This window comes from Branchiostoma lanceolatum, chromosome 11 (genome assembly GCF_035083965.1).
Source record: "Branchiostoma lanceolatum isolate klBraLanc5 chromosome 11, klBraLanc5.hap2, whole genome shotgun sequence".
Classification (NCBI taxonomy): domain Eukaryota; kingdom Metazoa; phylum Chordata; class Leptocardii; order Amphioxiformes; family Branchiostomatidae; genus Branchiostoma; species Branchiostoma lanceolatum.
In genome coordinates this window covers 3,672,914-3,695,345 of record NC_089732.1, presented here as the reverse complement: position 1 = coordinate 3,695,345, position 22,432 = coordinate 3,672,914, and the positions used below count along the sequence as shown (strand labels likewise).

Sequence of the window (22,432 nt, the reverse complement as noted above, 5' to 3'; positions counted from 1 at the left end):
TTTTTCAACAAAGTGCCCCCCTCTCAATCTAGGAGAGGAATAGATATCATTAAACCTACCTCGTCAATTACAAGAGATCCATGTTTGAAACTTGTAGGAACACCGTCGTAGCCCTCCCGTTTGTCAGCTGGTATGACCTGCAGGAGCTTCAGATGTCCATCAGACTCAGCTGTCATCAGCGGCAGATCTGTGTAACACATTAAATACAACACATTGTGACATTAGATGCTTGCTTCGATTTGATACGTAGACAGAGTCATAAAGGCAAATGGGTTTAACGATGATGATAACATAGCCTCTACCAGGTTCCGTGAATCGCTGAAAAATACTAGCACCAAAAGTCATATAGTAGAAATTGGCCAAATAGAGTGAATAGTATGCTAAGGGAGTCTCTCCCGTGGCCGACTCCCTTAGCACTCTATTCGGACAATTTCTACCATTTTTCCAGCGATCCAAGAAGTCTGGTAGAGGCTAGTGATAACGCTACCATACTCGCACTTACCATAGTCTTCATCCTCAAGCTCCTGTAGCTTTGCGGGATCCCCTGGTATGCCAGCATTGGGATTAAATCTGAAATGGACATAAACATTATGTTGAAAAGATGAGTAAAGTACAGTCCTATCTTTCTACAAACATCTTCCAAATTGAAGCCAGTTTCTATATATATATTCTGATTCCTGGTCTGCTCGATATTATGATTAAGATGTAGCGTCACAATAATAATAAGACACTTACCCTGGGGTTGCTTGGTTTGGTGATGTAAATTCTTCTTTTATTTGAACCGTGTGAGGGACTTCGTGATACTTGTGGTAGAGAATTTGCTGCAAAGTGATAAAAAGGAAAGATATCAAAATTGTGATAACAGAAACAGTTTCCATATCCAAGGCAGTGGCGGTCAAACTATAAGACAGGCTGAGTGTTAATATTTTCATTTAGACGTCACAGGCATCGTAAAGGCTTGTCATTGTCTATGCGAATATTATACAAACATTAAATAGCCATCGTTGTGCAGTGTATTTACTACCCTCCCCATGCCGTTCAGACACCTTTATGAGAACATATCCCTCCTACCTTCTCGTTCTTGGCCTCAGCATTGCGCACCACGTGGCCGTGTTTTGTCCTGGTGAACATGATGCCCTCCGGAGTGACCTTGCCTACGTAGGAAAGTTCATCTTCACCTGAAAATCAAGAATTCATTGTCAAGTATATGAATTAGAACTTATCAATTCCGAATACAATAATAGAACACAAGTGATAGTTCCAAATGATAAGACGACGAGACAGTAGTGTCCTGATATTTTAGACACGTTTCATACCTTCATGTCCAGTTTCCTTCACACTGTAGGACCACGGTCTGCCATGCGTCAAGGTCTAAAACATACAGGCAGAAATGTTACGTTAACATTAGAAACAATTACTGATTACCTTTTACATCATCATCATCAACAACAATGAAATGTGAAAATACATTATGCCAATACACCTGAGTATTTGCTGATTCATACTCTGTTCGTATCATATCCTCGCACATATCTCAGCCATATCAGGGTGTGTGGCAAACCTTGGTGCTGAATGGCCTTCACAAGCTTACCAGAAACATTAGTTACTGTTGTTAATATATAACTTATAAGTGGACGGTGTAGCATTTTGCAACAGAATAAATAGCCTCTACGTATAGTACATAGTCTAAAGCGCAATTCATTAAGTCATCATCATCATCATCATCATCATCATCATCATCATCATCATCATCATCATCATCATCATCATTCTTCCGGATTTAATCCGGTGAGGTACAATCAATACAGTTTTTAACTTATTCAGTAACTGTCATGAATTTTGACGTAGAGTGTTGATATATTTAGGTACTAATGACAAGGGGCATGCATCGTCCCTTACCTCAGGCGTAGTGTGCAGCTGAGCCGATAGTAGCCCCACCAGGACCTTCTTCGTACCCAACACGTGATGGTGCTCATCATGTGGATGATACACGCGTACAACTTCACCGTTTTGGGTCACGGTGAAAAGAAACCTGACAAGAGCAAAAGAGATAAATTAGTTTCATGCTGCTATCTTTTACTGTAAAAACATTTCCGTAAAAACAGTAAAATTATGAAATTATGCTTTTTTGACAATGATAAATTACACTTATTATTGTGGAACAATAACTTTTGACAGTTAGAATTACTTTTACAGTTGATATTTCTTATGAAACTACAGAACATTAAGGGAGAATCAGCACCTTCTGGTGTAGTCCAGGTCGTCGAAGACAGCTTGGTTTCCTGTGCGTGAATGAAAAGTATGCGGTGTTACTCAAAACGTGCAAGATATTTGCAAAACTAAAACACACTGTCAGACAATAAAATCATATGATATCACCGCCATTAAGGGGGCTCAAAGCATTATTTTATAAGAGCGTTGAAAGTCGTATTTTCTAGCGATTTATATCTAAAAGTAATTCTAAATAACACTATCTCATTGCATATCGACCATCATGTAAAAAATATGCGATGTCGTTGTGTGGTGTTATTTCTCCTTTTGCGGCTTGTTTCTGCGCTCTTTTTAAACGCCCAAAGTATGAAATGATAATGCGAATGTGCTGATATGCAGCTGTACTCACAATACCGTGCAAAGGAAACAAATTAAGGTGATGGCTAAAAGCTAAGAAGACAAAAATGATCATAAGAGGAAACCACTGTTATCCCTCGACTGCGTGTGCCCCAGAACTCATCAGCACACGAGCACGAGATGGGAGGCGGAGTTTCACCATTGACAATGCCATTGTGAGATTGTGACAGAACCCCATTTACCCCATTGAAATTGCTTAAGGCACCTTTAAAAAATAATCTAACTGCAGGGCCTTTTCAGCAATAGCCATTGGTGTTCCCTTACCATCTCTCTGTGTGATCTCCTGGGCCACGTTGTTCACCACCAGATCACAGACGGTGTTGTTGTCATCATCATGACGTAAGGGAATGACGCTGAACTGTGGGGAAAATGATTTGGAAGGTTGGAATTGTAGTCAAACGAACTGTTTTAATGCTTGAGATAACGTCTCGGGGTGGTTTGTACTATTCTGTCTTGTAAGCAGAAATACTCAGAAAGATTCACATGTTGAAACATGACAGATCTAACGATACAAGGTGTGATCTTTTTTTGTTGTTGCATAAAAAAATATCGGTGTCAATAGAAACATAGCGATACATAGGCAGAAGTGGGGTTAATGTTAATTGCATTCCATTGTCCCAACCAGTATTTATCGTTTCATGTACCTGCTACTTTCAAGACTACGCGCACGCTTGTTTGACTTTTGGATCGTTGGCACCCTGGCTTTATATACCGCGTGGTGAAAATGCAATAATTACGTCTGGACTGCCAAGTGACAGACATTTATTGGTTTGCCCAGAGTGTTTGTACAGGTCTGTATTTTAGACATTGCGTCATCTATTTGATAGACAAGGCAGTACGGACAAGAAAGGTTGCTAGGGGGAACGCGACCTCTAAAGCCAGGTCATCTCAAGATCCTTTGTGCTTGATTGATGTCTTGAATTGCGATTGTTATGATTCAACTGTTTCCCAAACACTGGATTAGGTATAACATCACCCCGACCAATCGAATCACGTGAATCGCATTGAAACTCAGATTCGTATCAGCCATTTCCCGACAAATCGCTTTCTAACTTGCGTTAACGACTAAATCTGACCAAACAAACTCGCCAGTGAGATGGTGGAGGGTGTCAGCATCCAAAAGACGTTTTCAGATTGACAATTTTGGCACTTTGGAAGTAATTCAATCCGCCCGCGATTTAACTTCTAGTTTCTACTACTTTTGTCTAAACGTTAAATCGCGGGCGGATTCAATTACTTCCAAATTGCCAAAATTGTCAATCTGAAAACGTCTTTTGGAACCTGACACCTTCCACCATCTCACTGGCGAGTTTGTTTGGTCAGATGTAGTCGTTAACGCAAGTTAGAAAGCGATTTGTCGGGAAATGGCTGATACGAATCTGAGTTTCAATGCGATTCACGTGATTCGATTGGTCGGGGTGAACATGCAAATTAGCCGCGTTTGGTTTTTCAACCTCTCGGTCGTTGGCTGGGCAACTTGGTCTCGATTCTTCCTGATGAAAAACAACCCCTGTCTGGATCACACGAAAACAAACGTGCGTTGCTTGCTGTGATTGACATGACCATTATATAAACACGGAAGGTTGCTAAGGGGGAAAAGTCGCCCTGGCTAATGCCCTGTTTGACGACTTATCAGTCATCTATTATGTCGTCTCCTGAAAAGCAAGCTTTATCGGCGGGTTCAAACAAACATTCATGGACCTTTCCCAACTCTTTGTTTACAGAAGGTGACTCGCACACTAGTCATATGTTGACATTGTAACTCATTTGTGTGGCGCTCATCAGTACGTAATCAAACATTCTTACGATAATTTGTGCAAATATATGCACTGGGTCCCTTACCTTTCTTATGAACTGTTTTCTTTTATGTCCCTGTCACGGAAATGTTCTTATGAATTGTACGCTGGCTGAGAGCTAAAATTTGTTACTGAAAAATATCAAAAGAATGATTGTAGAAAAAACTATGTGCAGAACGTCGTTCCTGATATCCTGATACTTTCAAAGATGGCGGCAATCCAACATGCAACCTTAGTCCTGGTAGTAGGCGAATTAGTTAAACATTTTCGCGAAGATATTACAGAACCGTTAGTAGGGATCTATGACAAACTTTTTTCCTCCATAAAACACCTGAAATTGAACAACTGTCCCAATATTATTCCCTCAATCCACATTCGCAGACCCATAGTGTGATGAATGTGACCCTGCATGCCCCTAAGGCAAGAATTTGAAGTCACAGGTGAAAGAGTTTGCGGGACAGGAAATGCATACCATGGTCTGGTTTTCACACCGTGTCAACACTAGCTGGCCAGAAGGTGTTTTGGGAAGCGTCAGAAAGTCGAAGTATTGTCGGGTTTTGAGCCAGAAAAATATGAGATACGACGAACTTCCGATGGCTGCCTTCCTTATACGTAGTCACGCCTGCAGTGACCCGTAGCGTAGTGGAGCTATCCGTGAGTACATGGCTGCGCGTACTGTATTAGCATATAGTAAGTGTTTGTAAACAGTTATGTTTCAGTCGCAATGGCTAAACCATTTTTGAGTAATACAGATGTCTAAAGGCATGCGGCATGATTCCTGTAACAGCTGTGTCTGATTCTGTCATCTCACGAAAGACCAAACTGGGGTGTTAGCCAGAATAATAGAGTGCGGTCTATTCCCGATTACACAACGCCAACAAGGGAGTAAACTAGCCTAGGCTTCACTTCTTACACGAATTGATGCTTGTCTTTGATAACAGGCTTGACAGAAACAGTGCAGTGTCCTGCTGTGTTAATTGATTGCATTTTATGAGCAGAAAATGACAGGCATATCATATATTCCGAGTGACTCAACTTACAGGAGGAAGTAAATACTGACGGAAACTCTCTAACGCGCAGTACTTATCAATGCTAACATGCCTGATAAAAGGCAACGTGTCTCGAATGTGATAGGCAGTGTCCCTATCGCCCCGTGCCAAAAATACTGCAAAAAAAGATAACCCAAAATGAGTCGGATAAGGAACTTAATTTCGAAAAACAACTGACACACTTGTATGGCTTTTTAGTTATGACAGGCTGCCAGGGCTGGTGTGCTGCGGTATTCATTATTATTTTTTCATGCTTTTTTGCCCCTCCGTATGTTTCGGTGACGTCATGTATCAGCATCTGTATATAGCCTGTATAACCGCCCTTCGGCGTAACACACCCTCTTCGCAGGCACGCGGCGCGGCATCAGTTGGTTTTGTGTTTTGCTTTTGGTACTAAGCGGGTAGTTTATGTGTAAGATTGGCTTATTGGTGTTTTAGCCGAAGTTTAACCGTCTTTACAAGTCTGTTATCCGCCCCTCACAGCTCACAATGCGTCCGCCTGTTCCCCTCATGCTAGTCATCCTGGTGTCATGGGGCCAAACATGGAGCCTACCGGATGATATGTGGGGTAAGTCTGTGATGAAGGACGACGGAATTCTTGTCATGCAGCATCCAAACGCTAACATCTTTATCGACTTGTCGTCTAACTTTATCATACTCATGTCACTGAGAAAATACCTTCACTGTGCGATCGATCACTCATCTATCAAAAATTCTTAACTCTCAAATATCAATGTTCAATTCGCACTAGCTTTTTACACCTTTCTTCATTTTTTCTGCCTTTTAGTGTTTTTTTTCATTTATTCGCTTATTTCTTCCTTTCTGTCTTCCACCCTTTCTTTTTTGGCGAATCCTTTTTCACTTCACCTTTTCCTTCAATTTTTTACCTTCTCTAAAATATTAACAGTTTTATTTGCAAAACGATGATAGGAACACAACATGACAACGACTTCTTCTCTATCTACAGGTACACCACGTGCCACACGGCGGGTTTGTGAACACCAGACGCTGTCTCTGTCATGCATCCCTGGTCTAACGATCCAGGTATACATACTTGATTGAAGTTATGTAGAATAGTGTATGTACATATGACTATATTAATTGCAGTAAGTGTATGTGTAGCATAAACTGCAATGTCGTGCAACCATTTTACCACTTCTAAACTTGTAAACTTGGATTTGCGCCATATTGTCAGTCGTTAATGGTCATTTGTATCCTTTTTAAATTGAATGAAATTCTGCGTCTCACTGCGATATTTTAATAGAACCTGATACTTATTGGATCTTGAACACAGGTAAAGTCCGCCCTGTACGGTCGTACCCAGCACGGACTCTGCTCGGGGCCTGTGTACACGACAAACTGCCGGAGCTCTTCAAGCCTGTCTGCTGTGATAACCCGCTGCCAGGGACGCCGCACCTGTAGTGTCGCAGTGTCTAACAGCGTGTTTGGGGATCCATGCGTCGGCACGTTCAAGTATTTGGAGGTCACTTATCAATGCACTGGCCGTGAGTATTTTTGTGCTTCCTTTGCTATGCATAGAACACCCGTTCTGCCGCTATATCTATTGTGGTTTAAAAGACACGAGGGAGGACGCAATCACTCTCTTTTCAGCGATGAAATCTCTGGTGTGGGCTGATCGGTTTGAGTCACTTACACCAAGGCGCTCCTTTTTATCGATAACTGTGTTATGTCTGTTTTAAACCCGCACGATTGTGTGGCTTTCCTTTAATATTGGATCTCAAGTCCGATGGACTGCGACACGAACCGATTGTAAGGCCAGGCCCTTCGGTCCAGAAGAGGGGGCGCCGCCTTTTACAGACTTTGAGACGTCACTTTCTTGCTTACATTTTCATCCTTGTATGCCAAAGCAAAGCCTTCTGTGGACAGGTATCATGAAGCTCAATACATTTAAGCCTACTTTGCTAGGCTAAGGTTTTTGCGTGTGTGTGTTGGGGCGCAAACGTTTCTCAAAACTCACGCTGACAGCTGCGCTTACAATACCGTGCAAAGGAAACAAAATTAAGGGTATGGATAAAAGCAAAGAAAATACAGCACAGGATGTCTGTATTACAAAACACAGTGAAGACCCACAACAAAAATGATAAGAAAAGGACCGCGTGTGACCCAGAACTCATCAAGGCACGATGTGAGAAGCGGAGTTCCACCGTTGTGACAGAACCGGTTACAGGCCTGAGTCTGCGGGCCCGGCGCCCCACAGCCGCTAGCCGTGCGGGTCCGGGTGCCTGCGTTCCCGCAGGGCGCGCTACAGGGTCCCCAGGCGAGCCACTTTAAGTCGTTGACGTCTGCGACTTTCAAACAAATCGTACTAATCTCGGGCCACACAAACGAAGTAACCGCGTCGGAACAGAGTAACAGAACTACCCCCGTGGTGAACAGCGCTCTAATTCTGATCGTTTTCCTTCATAAGGGAGTTGTTTCAGATACCTGCCACTTTGAAGTCTACGCACAATGGCACGTAGCTTTAAGATTGTTGGCACCTTGGCTTCAAACACGACGTGGGGAAACGCCTACATTTTCAAGAGGCGAATCGGCATTTATTTGTTTCTCCTGAGCGCTTGCACAGGTCAATGACCTGTATTTTTAGCCAGGACGTAACTTTCTCTCAACCTGGACGGGGAGCGATATAGACTTCCAAAAACGTCTGACGTGTTGCTGACGTCACGTGTCCTGAGTGATTTGGTTAAAAATTCAGGTGAGTGAATTTATTTCCATAACAAAACATATTCTATTTGATTGGCAAGGTGAACGTATGAACGTAGAAAATTGCTGGGGAGTGGGGTTTGGTGGATGCGACCTTTATAGCCTCGTCTTCTCAATACCCTTCAACCTTGATTGGTGTCTTGAATTGCGATTCTAATGTTCCCCAAACAATGGGTTATGCATGCCCGTATCTGTATCTATATAGCCGGTATTTATAACCGCCCTTCGGTGTAACACATGTACACCAGAAGCCATGTCAAAACAATAACCGCGATCCTTTTTCAACCTCACGGTCCGTTGGCTGGGCAACGTGGTCTTGAATTCCGCCTGATGAATAACAATTGGATATGAGAGAACCGACCTTGATAGGGATCTATGACGTCTTTTTTTCTGCCATGAAACAGATCAAATTATACGACGCATTGACGGCTGTCCTAAGAACGTTCTCAATTCGCTCTTGACTTGTAGACCTTTCATACGATGTGCCCCTGAAATGCCTGCATGCCCTAAAACAAAGCTTTATTGTCAGGTTAAAGACCGTTTGCGGAACAGGAATGCATAGCATGTGTGCATCTTTGCGTTGACTGACAACACCATGGTACGAACAAGGAAGGTTGCTATGGCCCTCTGGCACTGCTGTCCAATCCAGTGCCCAAATGTACACCCCTACTGTACGTTGAAAATAAAGACAAAGGTGCGATCAGAGCGCGGGCTGACCGTTCCGTAGTGACACCTGTGATTCTCCTTATGGTTGCCTGAATAACCGGTAAGTAACGTTTTCCATAGCAGTATGATTTCGACAGATCCATAGGTGAAATCTCAACCACATCTGCCGTACAACTGTTTTTTGTCTCAGTCTTTTCAGCAAGACCGTGATATCACGGACTATCGATAAACAGCTGCATTCTGTAGCACACATCCACGACTCTCCCAATAATGTCTCAAATCTCCAAGTCCGAGGCCTTAGTCACAGTCTATATACCATTCATCGATTGGTCAAATCGCTATGACACATCATGCCAAAAACATGGAAGCGGAAATAATATTTCTGCGTCGTATGACTAGATTTGTCAAACCCCCCTCCCCCTGCCTTAATTTTGTATTGACCGGATGACTGTGTAAGATTTAGTTGTGACCTGCGTACCACTTGTGCAACACACCGGAGTAATAGTTGATACTGTATTTTTCCTGAGTATTCCCCTATCAACCAAGAAGTAGGAGGGCTGTCCGATAAAGATCTCCCATGAGCCACTTCAGGTTATTGCTAGAATTGCACAATCATGTACCATCGCTCGTAACAGCCTTAGTAGGAACAGTTTCTTCGAATTCCAGATGGACAAGTGCCCCCTGATAAAATATACATGTAGGTCCTGAAAAGAAACTCTAACACTAAGACAGAAAACAACAACAAAAAAGACTTCTTTCGATGTATACAGGAAAACATGAGCCTCATGAACACCACCCGACCTTTGAAACTGTTCTGCCTGGCCATATTCTTGCTGATAATTCACCCGGCTTCGTAGTAAGTTCAAATGGCATTCTTTTACTTTTGTTATTGGAGACTGGGGGATATCCATATTATGTGATTAAGGGCCATTTTACAGCTTAGTGGTAAGACTTTTGCTTTAAAAATATGAATAAAAAATCATTCATACGAAGGTTCATCTATGGCGATAATCACTATATCAATAAAAAAACCATTACAACACCATACCATTTCTGATGGTTTAAGTGTTATATTTGACATGGCAGTTTTAATGTTAAACTAACATCATAATTTGCTGTATGATATTTGCTACGTGTTTATTTACCGATGGAAAAATCTTGTAAACATTTTGTGTTAATTTTTTTTCTATACGCTTTTATAGTCTAGGTGCAAATGACAAGGATGGTGTCAGTGGCAAGTCATCACCCTTCCGGACCAAGAAAGAAGCAAACAATTTCCTCCAGAGGCCATCTAGACGGAAAAGGTCATTGTATGAGGAGTGTTATCACGAAGGTTGTAGCTTCGAGGAAGTTGAAGAGGTCTTGAGTCATGAAGGCTCGGTAAGTCGTTCAAAATTCAATCAATAAATATGTGTTTGACACATTCTGACTCATTTTAGTACAAATAGCAATTGTTCAGTTAAACAGAACACTAAGATAATGTGCTTTTCTTCTAGGCTATGTTTGTAGCTACGTGTCAATCATAACTCCTTTCGTCACTAGCTTTAAGGGAAACGTTTGAAGTGGGCTTGTTACACCAAAAATAGATACATGACATGGACGATACAGTCCTCACAAGACTCCTCTCCTAACCCAATACATCATATGTAGATCACTGCTTCTCTCCATCGGATAGTAATGGATATATGTGTAAATTCTCACACCAGAAAGAGTATCTGATCAGACACGCGTGCGACGCTTGGAGATGTGGGGCTGGTTACACGTGCGACAGGAGGGAGTCAGGGACGGCCGGGAGCGGACCCCACTGGAGGGCGTGTAACGGTACGTTTGAATCCCGCCGGCTCGTTCCACTCAGTATTGGCCATAAAGATGTCGAAGCATGATAGATGCCGTGGTTTGGTAGATTTCTTTCTCCCCCTATAAAACTTTGCGCTGTATGGAAGTTCATGCAACTCACTGTTTGTTTTATGGCGTACATTTTCAATTACCGTCACTTTCATTCTAATATCAGTTTGTTTTTTGCTCGGGTTGATCTATTTCTGTTCATGTTACAATAAACAATCTATATGCACTTTTGATACACACTAAGGGAACAAAAAGTGCATTACTTCAATTTGGTAGAATCACTTTGAATGTATTCTCTACAATGTGATATTAATTGTCTGATTTTGATTTGTACGCAGATATCAATGAGTGTTCAACTGTTAACTGCCGTGAAGACCAGTTCTGTACCAATACTGTAGGTAGCTACGACTGCACAGGTAAGAAACCTTTCAACATCTGATGATGTTGAGTTTACATGGTAACTTATACCAGCTACTAGTATGTAGTGTTGATAAGACGTCTGTATCATTGTTTGACGTTCAAGCGAAGTACCATGTAAGGTCAATGCCTTCAAGGTGACCGCCTCTTTCGATACAAGCCCACCAATAGCGACGCATTTCGGCTACATACAGCTCGCCTTTTGGTCCAGCATGTCTGGTAACTGGTTCAGACACGAGAACGAGGTGGGAAGCAAAGTCAAGCCGTTGTGACAGAACCGGTTACAGGCCTGAGTCTGCGGTCCCGAACGGTTGCAGCCGCTAGCCGTGCGGGTCCGGGTGCCTGCGTTTCCACAGGGCGCGCTACAAAGTCTCCAGGCGAGCCACTAAAAGTCGGTGACGTCGGCGACTGTTTAAAAAGTCAAAACTAATCCCGGGCCACTGAACTAATGACGTCGACACCGAGTAAACCCGCGGTGAGCAGCGTTTTTTTTTTTCAAACCTCAACATTCTTACAGGGCAACTTTGTCTTCAAACCCGCTAGTGCTCTGGGTTAAGCAATCTTTGTCTAGATCTCACAAAAACAGACGCAGGTTTTTGTCTTGACTGACTCTGGGCTTTTTTACAAACACGGAAGGTTGCTAAGGTCTTTTCCAGACGTCCAAATGCCGTGTTTGACGATCAGTAATCTATCACTTGAGAGGGTAAACTTTGTCGTGATCAAAGTCATATTGATATCATATTATATGTTTAAGCAGAAGACAATAGAATTAATTAATGGACCTCCGCTTACTCTGTTTGCAGAAAGGTGACTCATACTTTGTTCAAATGCTGACATCTAAGTTGCTTTGATTGCAGTCCCTGCCAATAAAATGCTTCCTTCGATGTTTGAACTTTTTATTTTTTCCTTCAAGTACCAAATGTTCGCGATTTGATTGACAAGACCATTCTATGATCAAAGGCGGTTGTGACAGTTAAATACGACCTCTTGCATCATAAAGCCCACTACAACCCCCCCCCCCCTCGAAATAGTGGTAATAGTTTCTTGCTGCTGTAGGATTTACATTTGAACTATAGACTGACTAGACAGGGATTTTCTAGTAACCCAACCACAAGGCGGTTGTTATGAGGAGTAAAGACAACATTTGGCAGTAAAGTCCATGTCTGTACCTGCCAGCCACGTCAAAAATAGAAGCAAAGGTGCGATCATTTATACGGAAAACATGGGAAACATGGACAACACCCGACCCTTGCTGCTGTGCTGTCTGACCATTATCTTACTGACCATTCACACAAACTTGTGGTGAGTTCAAATAGAATTCGTTTGTTTATATTCATAGTGATCGGGGACATATTGATGTATGTTTATTACGTGACCAAGGGTCATTTTTCAGAGCTGGATTGAGAAGGTTGATTTCAATTTGAGAAAGATTAAACCTGCATCATACCAGTGCTGACGATTTACGGTGTTAATAGCTGTTTCGTTTTCATATCAGATGATCTGCAGATGATCATAATATCTACATGATATTTTCAACCAATTTTCAGATTGATTATTATTGATTAACGTGAAAGATTTATCATACACTTTCACAGCCTTGGTGCGGATGGCCAGGCTGACGTCAATGACGAGTCATCCCCCTTCTGGACCGAGGAAGAAGCAAACGGTTTTCTTGAGAGGTGATCAAGACGGAAAAGGTCGCTGCATCACGTGTGTTATGTCGAAGGCTGTAGCTTCCATGAAGTGGACGAGGTCTTGAGCTTCGAAGGCTCGGTAGGACGTTCATAGTTCATAAACTGTTTATGACTCGTTTAGTAAAGAAAAGATCGAGTGAGGTAGTTTTTTTAAGTTTCATTTCTATGCTATCTACAACTATCTGCCATGGCCAATAAGAACTCAAACACCTTTTGTTGCTTGTTTTAAGTCCAAACGTTTGAAATGTTTAGCTATATTTAATGGGCGATTAAGTGCTCACAACACACACGCACACACCAACACATCCTAGAGTGGTCAATGATTTTTCCATTGGATGGAAACGGATATAAACAAACGTATGCATTCTCCTACCAGAGAGAGTACCTGTACACAATGGCGTGTGACTTATGGCCATGTCAGACTGGTTGCACATGCGACAAGGCGAACCCAGGTTCGGTTGGGAGCGGACCACACTGGAGGGTGTGCAACGGTAGGTTTCAAATGCTATTCGATGCCAACCAATATAATGCATGTAGATATCGGGGTTTGGTAGAGTTATTGCTTGAAGTGCCACATACATGTATGCGAGGACATTATATATAATGTCCTTGATGTATGTAAGTGCATGCAATTCGTTGTTGTTGTTTTGCTCAGGTGAGTCTATATCTATTTACGTTTAATGATATAGGTATAACGTTAATATCTCTACACAGGAAACACAAAGTACACGGATTCAATTTGGCAGAATGCGTCAAGATACGCTTAAATACATTTTCTACATTGGAATATTAACCAACTAATTTTTGATTGTAGATATCAACGAGTGTTTAACTAACAAAGGAGGGTGTCGTGAAGACCAGTACTGTGTGAACGATATATGTGGCTTCTCCTGCCCAGGTAAGGAACTAATGCGGTAGTCAACATGTATGATCGCCGATGTATTCCAAAAGCGATAACACAGTTAAGAATCAACAGTCTTAGATTGAATATTGAAACACAGGTAGATACCACACAATATAGCCCCGGACGAAAGGTTTTGTTCATTTTGTCCAAAATAAGCTGAAAATGAATTTCACTATGTCAATTATTTGAATGCTCTGAATATGATGTCTTATGTAATAAATAAGTAACATTTATTTAAGTACAACAGAATTGATACCATAAGCATGTTTTAGATGTGCCCACTCTTCTGATGGAGAAATAGGCAAACACATAAAAGAATGCTTTGTCATGAGAAAATATGCTGAAACCCACGTTTAGCCCTACCTGACTGTAACATGATATTACGATCACTATGAATGTAGAATGTATTTTATGTTTTATTTGTATAGTTTGTAGTTGACAGTACCAAAGTGACTGTACCTTTTGTTTCGCCAATAAATCTGTTATATCGGTTGAGTTTACAATATATTGTTGATAAGGCGTTTCATTTGTTTTTGTTTGTATTGCATACCCGTCAAAACCGCGTAGCACACCAGGTTTGTACTGAAGAGTGCAATCTGCATAATCGGACAGGTTTATTTCATCCACTCTCACCAGGAAGGACCCCTACTCTTTTCGATTAGCGTGGTGGGTTCTTTAACGTGCTCGAGGTGAGGCTCTCCCCAAAGGCCTCTATTTCACGTCCTGTCCGAGGAACGTCCCTAACCGAAGATAGGTACTCATTTGAAGTGAGTGAAGTCAGGAAATTGTGTAAAGTGCCTTTCTCAAGGGCACAACTTCAACCGGACATGTCGGGGGATTACTACCATCTCCAAAAGGGCTGAAAACGCAAAATTGGCTGAATAAGGCTTAGCTATTGTTATTTGGTTGTTAAAGGTGCTGAATGAAGATCGTCTTTTGTTCACTTCTTGTCTGATTATGCAGGAAATTGAATCGAATCTGATATGTTTACTTTGAAACTGAAAACAATAAAGAAAGTCGGCCCAGACTGTTTTCACGCCTGCTTAATGAAGTGTGAAAACACAAATGAGTGCTCCTTTGTGCAGCTGCGCATGTCAATAATGAATAAATTAATGAACTTGGATTTCAGCCCCCGGCATCTACATAGAAACGATGCATACCAGGGAAATGATGTTCAAGCCCATTTAACGACCCAATAACAATAGCTAAGACATATTCAGCCGAGCGAAGTACCAATGTCTTCAACGTGAAAACGTGAATTTCGCCTCCCCTTTCGACGCAAAGCCCACAAATTATGGCGACGCTTGTCGGCCACAGCTCGCATAGCTTATTGCTGACTTCAGGACATGACACTTTATTTACGTCATGTTTATTTGCGCATACTTGCAGAAGCATAAACTCCTGTTGACATATCCGATGAACCGCAATACATTTAAACCCGCTTTGTCGCCCACTGAACGTTTCACCCTATTAGCTGTTGTATGGCTATATACATGTATAGGTGTTGGAAGGATTTTAAGTGACCGTTTTGCTCACAATTAAAGCTAGTTTTTTGTAGCAGAGTCCAAGTAGACGCTTGAGTTGACGATAACACATATTTACTAATAATACAATTCAATTCAATTCAAAAGGAAACAAATTTAAAAGTATGACTAAAAGGAAGCCAACACTCGACAGGATGTGAAATTCCGGTATCGGTCATGACATGACGTAGTTTTTGTATTACAATTATACACAGTGAAGACCCGCGCGCTGACAATGCAAAAATCACAAAAATGAAAACCGTTCATCCAGTGAGTACTTTTTCAGCGGCAGCGCCAACCAACACCTTTCTTTCGTCAACCTTTCTGTGCCACAAACTAGGAAAATTATATCCTAGTTTCTCGCGTCGTGATAGTTTCTGCAGCTTGCTGCTGATCTGAGTAGGACTTGTGTTTGAACTATAGACCTACCAAGCCGGGCTTTCTTAGTAACCCGACCCCAACCAGGAAGTGGCGCCCGTCAAAAACAACCATCATCTCAAACCGGCTAAATAGAAGGACTTGTAAAAACAACTATGCGTACCACACTGTCATTCAGCAACTTATCTAAACATAGATTTCACAGCTTTTCTCGGGCTTAATTTCTTTGATCACACAATGTGTCATGCCGCTTGCTGTCCCCTTGCAAGCTAGATAGGCTCTTACAAAGATCTAGACGTGTTCTACCCCTACCTGAGCCTTTGTCACCACCTGGCTGACGTCATGCACGACTGTTGCGGCCCGGTAGTAATAGTCGTACCGAGATCCCGGTCTGTAGTTCACCAGGCTTGCAGACGACGCGGCACAGAGGGCTGTAGCCAGCAGCCACGGCCACAGCGGCCCCGGGCGTCTCGCCGCCATTTGTGTTTCTGAAGTCCGTCAGAGCGCGTACGTGACAGGTAACCACACGGCTCAAAGGTGTTTCCTTCCAGGGTGCGCAAGGGGTGTCATAGCAGGACTGGACCACTGAGCTCGCGCGGGGAGGGACGAGGCGTGATCAAATTTTCTTGACTTGTCTGTTACTTTTTCTTGCCCCAATGACATCCCCTGTTCGTATTCAATTTGAGTTGAACTTTTCTTATACTTCCTTTTTTTCTGTTACTTCAGCACCCAGTTCGTTTGTAAAATTTGATTTCATTTTTCCACCTTCGGAATGGTACGACTCATGTCCACATACACATAGTCTCAGACAGTCCTTTATTGTATTTGAGGCCTGAATAATAGCAGCACCACTGACCTTACGACTCACCTAGGCCTGGGGCGAAGCAGGAAGCAAAGGATCGATCTCTGACTCATGCAGGGGACTGGTGACAGCAAACGTGCTTACTAATGACCCGTTTAGTATTGGTTCGTAGCACCTGGATGCACTTGTGAACGTATACTAGTTTGTGTCAAAAATGGTCGGGTTTTATAGAGCTGTGTTGTCTTTTGGGATACTCGTCTTGCTTTGTACGGACGTATCGGCGTGGAGACGCCGTCGTCGGCGGCGGTGCGACTGGCACTGGAACGGCTGGAGCGCCTGTAGCGCGCCCTGCGGGAACGCAGGCACCCAGACCCGCACGGCTAGCGGCTGTGGGGCGCCGGGCCCGCAGACTCAGGCCTGTAACCGGTTCTGTCACAACGGCGCGACTCCGCTTGCCACCTCCTGCCGCTGTCCGGACGAGTTCTGGAACACCTGCTGTGGCAATCGTGAGTTTTTATGCTGATCTTGCAGTTAAGTTTGTAATCTCCAAGTATCACGGTTAAAAGGTTATGTTACAACACATCTAGCCTATGTTTACACAACATGTCGCTATCAGGGGCTGATTGGGACCTCTGCCCTAGCGCCTGGTCAGTGTAAGGGCTACTAGAAGCGCGATTTAGTCAGGATTCTACACAGTCTAACTTTTCTCATTTTTTTAGAAGCAATACAACGTCATGTAGTCATTGCCTTTAGTATTGACCTTTGTTTGTCGTGCTCTTGTTTGCAATGCGATACTCATCTTTGAAATCACTTTATTGTGACATAAAATCAATAAGATTCAAATGTAGCCCCAAGGTTGTCCAAAACTAAGCCAGGTTGAAAGATCAAGAGCGCGTAACGCTTGTTAAACATCACGTAACGTTTTCTGACACCTAGTTGGAATAGTTAGTTGGAATGGTTGTCAGAAGAATGGAGAAACTTAGGGAACGTTACGATCGTCCCTCACTGTATCTGCTTGGAGGTTAAAAGTTCGAACGGTTGTGTCTGTGGCCTTGCTACAAGTGTTTATGCATCGGAAGCCCGTGTGTGTATCTGCATGTACAACATGTATATCTACATATGAACCTGAGTAACCTGAACCACCTTTAATCCGTGAAAGAATTCTACCTTAGGCGATGACAAGACTCGACTAACACACACTACTAGTCTCCGCCCTACTCAGTGGGTTGCTGGAAAATTTTAAACTTTTCCAGAGGTGTTAGCCGGCCAGAGAGTTACCATTTGTAACCAACAAACGTATCCGTACTCAAAAGACAGGCCAAGCTCTATGATGAAATATTCCTCCTTTTCTACAATCCACCAGAAAATCTTCATTACACCAACAGGTCTGGTAGACACTAAACACACACCGGAAGTTGGTATACATGTAGGGACGCACGTACATGTATGTAAACATCACCATTAAAAACTTCGGACGGCCTTAATCTAAAAAGGTCTGAAGAGGTTTTGATGCCCATGTGTCACAGCATGACGCCGATACTCATAAAACGTCTTCTCTTGAATGGTGTTCTACAAATTTCCTAGCCTCTACCAGGCTCCACAGGTCGCTGGAAAAATAGTAGAAATAGACGGATAACATGCCAGAGGAGTTGGTCCTCTTAAGAACTCACAGGTTGAGACCTACAGGTCTATTTCTACTTTTTTTCCAGCGACCTGTGGAGCCTGATAGAGGCTGCCATTTACCCGGAAACTTATATCCTAGTCTCTTAGTTTCGTAGCAGTTCATTGTACTATTAAGTAGGACTTAAGTTTGAGCTATAGAACTAGGTCAGGCTTTCTTAGTAACCCAACTCTAACCAGGAAGTGGCGCCCGTCAAAAACAACCATTATCTCAAACAGACTGGTAACGAGGACAGCGTATTCCACACTATCATTCATCAATTTATCAAAACAAATATTTCAGAGAGAGCTGTAACTTTACAGTGTTTTGAAACATTTATGGTATAAAACTTTGAAAAGTTTGAATTCTTTTCGACCTGAAGTCTCATGTGAAGGACTGGTCAAGGGCTGAAATACCCCTTTAAAAACGCTGCTGTGTTGACCGTTCCAGTTTGTTGGAAGGGATCTATGGCCGAGGAACGTTTCTCTGTGTACTTTAGGATCCTGTAGTACAGTACCACATTGTATATAGCCTTTGACAGAAGGACGCGACATGGACACCTATTTCGATTGTACTAGACAGACATGTCTCTACAGAAAATGATTGAACATCTTGATTTAGTGGTAGGGAGTGATAAGTTGGAAAACATACCATTCTCACGTTTTAGGCCCCTGTACGTCATGTAACACACAAAGGTAGGAGCAGTTATGAAAACTATACATTTGCGGTGCAAAAGAACAAACAAACAAACAAACAAACAAACAAACAACATCTTCGTACGCCTTTGCGCTTTGGGGAGATGTTTCATGTATATTACTTGCGCGTATTTAAAGACCAGGAAAACGTCTCATGTGTAACCTGGCAGTTAGACTATATGTCTAGGTCCCAAACAGGCCGACTCGACAGCCAATTTACCCCCCAATGAAACGTTGCTGAATCTTCCTCAGAGGGACTGATGCAAGATTTCCTTGGGGGACGCACGTTAGCTCCGGAGCCAATGTGCTGGTCTATGTAATCCCTTGAAACAGTCCGGCTTCCAGGTTAACATATATCAAGCATATTGACCCAGAATGACTGTTGTGTGTCAGCCTAGCGATTAGGGCTTGCACTCGTCAACCTTTATGTCTCGTGCAATCTTCATCAAATATACAAGCATACAAGATACACCGTACATTATGCATGAACTGTGTGGGTACGGATCTACGTAGAGCAAAGAAAGCGAAAGTGAAATTGTCTGAACGGTCATGCGACATGCTCCGTCATGCTGGGTGACACCGCTACTTATCGAGCAAACATAGCACATCCTGTTACCGTCCCGTTCCAGCACTGTTCGGCAGGTCAGGGGATGGGTTAAGAACATACACAACGTGTCAGTTACGTTTTTAACTCTGTAAATCCTAATTAGCTTGGGGATTTCAAGTTTCGAAGAGTTGGTAAGTTAGGTAATGGTGTGATATACATAGTCATGTATTAAAGGTACAGGAAAACAAGACCGTACTTCTAAAGGCTAGCCAGCACTGAGGCTTATTTGAAATGGTGATTCTGCGCAGCTAGGTCGTCACAATTTTTGCTCCCAGTTCAATAGCCCTATGTGAGCCGAGCAAAAGTTTATTGCATAACGAGGTAACAGAAAGGAGTGATAACCACGTCCACGATGTTTAAGTTCTACCCTACCAGTGTTTACATCTTTTCTAAAAGGTGCACACAGCCCAGTCTTGGTTGACTTCAGGCCTCACAATAGTGTTAGTAATCCTATAGGCCCATGGGTTGTGTAATTACCAAGCGTGATTTTGTATAGTGTCTGTAAGGTAAACATCTTTAGTTACTCAAGGTAGCTGTGAAAGAAAGGGATGAAACACTAGCTCTTTTATTGAGTTATTTTGAGACATCTAAACGCCTTTTCCGAGTAAATGAACTTTTCTTCTGATCATAATATCACAGGACCTCAAGTGGTCCCACCACATCAACCACATCACTGCAAAGGCTAACAGTACTCTGGGCTTTCTTAAACGAAACTTAAGGGGGGCTTCCAAAGAGGTAAGGGCCAAGGCTTACACAGCTCTCGTGAGGCCCAAGTTCGACGCCCCTGATCAGAATATCAGCTCCAGTTATGAAGCGTGATGGGGGGGGGGGGGGTACAAGTAACGTTTAAAACCACATTCTTTGCACTTTGGAAAGTTTCTCGTTTGACTTATAAAGCGCTTCAATTAAATAGGATCATAACTTTTCCGCATACAATACACAGGTATATTAAGCCACACTATATGATAACACACTACATTTTGTTGCCATATAACGTAAGTGAAAGACAGCCTATCGCTAATTGATTGTAATCCTGCAATCTGCGCAGAATGGACTGTCCAATGGCGTTCAAATATACTTGGAAGTACCGGTGTCACGCCAAATGATTGCCTTGTCAAATAATTGCCGGGTGAAGTGCTGCGCCTGCGCGACCCCTCCTACCCAAATCCACTTAGGCTTCCGCTGGAAAATAATCACCACACCCGTTGGGTTTGACGCACTTCTCTCCTAGCTCTCCTGTAAACTACAACCCCCCAAGTAGTGTCCGAGCAAGTATTTGATATGCCACCGGAAGCTGACACAAACGATAAAGCCGTGCTTCTATCATGTACGAAAGGTGATTAAGCAAGGCGATGTTTGTTACATCAAATGCGTCGTCTTGAACGAGACAAATCAATTATTGAGTAATAAAGCAAATTAAAACAAGGGAAAAGGCTTAAGCTTGAGAAATGCTACTTTTGACATCGCTTTATGCGAGTCCTAGTCGTATTTTTAAGAGAACGTGTTCTACCCCTACCTGCGCCTTTGTGACCACCTGGCTGACGTCATGCACGACTGTTGCGGCCCTGTAGTCGTAGTCGTACCGAGATCCCGGCTTGTAGTTCGCCAGACTTGCAGACGACGCGGCACAGAGGACTGTAGCGAGCAGCCACGGCCACAGCGGGCCCGGGCGTCTCGCCGCCATTTCGTCTGATGATCCCCGACTAGCATGAAAGATTATCTGTATTGATGAATAGCATTCTTGTAGAAGTTTAAGCTCCAGTTCAGCGCTACAAGTCCTGGACTTTGTAGGGCGACTGCTCGGAACCCTTGAGTTGTGCGAAGGGAAAACAACTTCCTCATAAGGACTAGACCACTGCAAAAGCACAGGGAGGCAACATTTTTTTAGAAATATGGAGAACAGGTATTTTGTAAGATTATCTGGGAAAATCTGTGCCAACGACTGCTATGAAATGTTTATTGGTGATGGTAATGGAGATTACGACACATAAACAAAATATGTCAAAACTAGTAGAAAAAATAAGTGAAAAAAATAGTCATAGAAATGTGTGAAATTAAAATGTTCAAGGCCAAGGGTAAAAACGTTGTCATCTCCACTTACATTATTCGCAAGGCGCTTTGTACCATCTGCGTCTGAACTTTGATCTTGATCACTGCTGGGTCCTTACAGCCTTCAAAACGCTTCTTTTTCTTGTCGCGTTGGATTTCTTCCATTGACGGGAACAATAGACAACACATAAAGAGGGCAAGATGGAGTTTCTTCTTGGTAGGAGATCCTCTCTCGGAAAAACGCTTCTTTACATGGTCATGATCCTGATAAAGCGACTTTGACTGTCTTATTATCTATCATTTATTGCATAAAGGGTGATCAAAACACTTCTGTTTGTCAGTTGACTGCGATTCTTGTGATGCAGAACTTCTGCATATATTACCTGAAGAAGCATGAATACATAACACACTAGCTGGGCTTTTGTCCTGCACATGACTTTAGTGATCCACGAGAGTATCTATTACCATCTCGGCTTTACAGGTACTTACTGTCAACAAGTCAAGGAAGTAAAGACAGGCGAAATTTCTGGGGACACTTTTGCACAACCGCTACCCGCACTTTGTCCAGAATGGTCAGGGTTAAAACTCTGCTCATAGTATGTGCGATCGAAATAGTCGAATGTTTATGATTTATACCAAGCGGGCGTCGTGTGAAAATGGTCAGTGTTAAAACCTTAGTCTCCACGGGGATAGTTCCTCTGCGTGGACCCTAGTTCTCAGCTTTTTTGGTACTGGGAACCATGGGGACCCTGTAGCGCGCCCTGCGGGAACGCAGGCACCCAGACCCGCAGATTGGCGGCTGCTGTTGGGGGCCGGGACCGCAGACTCAGGCCTGTAACAGGTTCTGTCACAACGGCGCGACGCCCCTGTCACACTCCTGCTCCTGTCAGGACGAGTTCTGGGGCACCTGTTGTGGCGACAGTGAGTAGAAATGGAACCTTTACTAGGAGCGTGTCACTTCCAACCTATAACGTTTCTTCTTGTACGACGGATAAGGC

The 22,432-nt window shown here is 42.9% G+C and overlaps 2 protein-coding genes and 1 long non-coding RNA gene across 3 annotated transcripts; 2 read left to right on the top strand and 1 right to left on the bottom strand.

The window, feature by feature from the left end:
- Window positions 1-23: 23 nt before the first annotated feature.
- Window positions 24-21,081, bottom strand: LOC136445127 (uncharacterized). Its single transcript, XM_066442988.1, has 9 exons — window positions 20,902-21,081; window positions 2,893-2,986; window positions 2,243-2,282; window positions 1,900-2,032; window positions 1,317-1,371; window positions 1,072-1,178; window positions 736-821; window positions 503-570; window positions 24-187 (listed from the first exon to the last, which is right to left on the bottom strand). Exons 1-9 carry the CDS (start codon window positions 21,067-21,069, stop codon window positions 24-26), a joined length of 915 nt encoding a protein of 304 aa, XP_066299085.1. The 5' UTR covers window positions 21,070-21,081.
- LOC136445435 (venom prothrombin activator porpharin-D-like) lies at window positions 7,129-11,830 on the top strand. Its single transcript, XM_066443452.1, has 5 exons — window positions 7,129-8,960; window positions 9,631-9,716; window positions 10,063-10,240; window positions 10,567-10,681; window positions 11,044-11,830. Exons 2-5 carry the CDS (start codon window positions 9,637-9,639, stop codon window positions 11,142-11,144), a joined length of 474 nt encoding a protein of 157 aa, XP_066299549.1. The 5' UTR covers window positions 7,129-8,960; window positions 9,631-9,636; the 3' UTR covers window positions 11,145-11,830.
- LOC136444962 (uncharacterized) lies at window positions 12,821-14,218 on the top strand. Its single transcript, XR_010757366.1, has 3 exons — window positions 12,821-12,895; window positions 13,193-13,307; window positions 13,631-14,218. It is a non-coding gene; the product is annotated as an uncharacterized lncRNA (long non-coding RNA).
- Window positions 21,082-22,432: the final 1,351 nt, after the last annotated feature.

Bases quoted from the DNA above. Each gene is read 5' to 3' on its own strand.
- LOC136445435 (XM_066443452.1), top strand. From the start codon at position 9,637: ATGAGCCTCATGAACACCACCCGACCTTTGAAACTGTTCTGCCTGGCC. The intron at 9,717-10,062 runs GTAAGTTCAAAT...ACGCTTTTATAG, and splicing joins ATAATTCACCCGGCTTCGTA to TCTAGGTGCAAATGACAAGG. The intron at 10,682-11,043 runs GTACGTTTGAAT...ATTTGTACGCAG, and splicing joins CCACTGGAGGGCGTGTAACG to ATATCAATGAGTGTTCAACT.
- LOC136445127 (XM_066442988.1), bottom strand. From the start codon at position 21,069: ATGGCGGCGAGACGCCCGGGCCCGCTGTGGCCGTGGCTGCTCGCTACA. The intron at 2,283-2,892 runs GTAAGGGAACAC...ATTCACGCACAG, and splicing joins GGAGATCACACAGAGAGATG to GAAACCAAGCTGTCTTCGAC. The intron at 188-502 runs GTAAGTGCGAGT...TGTGTTACACAG, and splicing joins GCTTGAGGATGAAGACTATG to ATCTGCCGCTGATGACAGCT.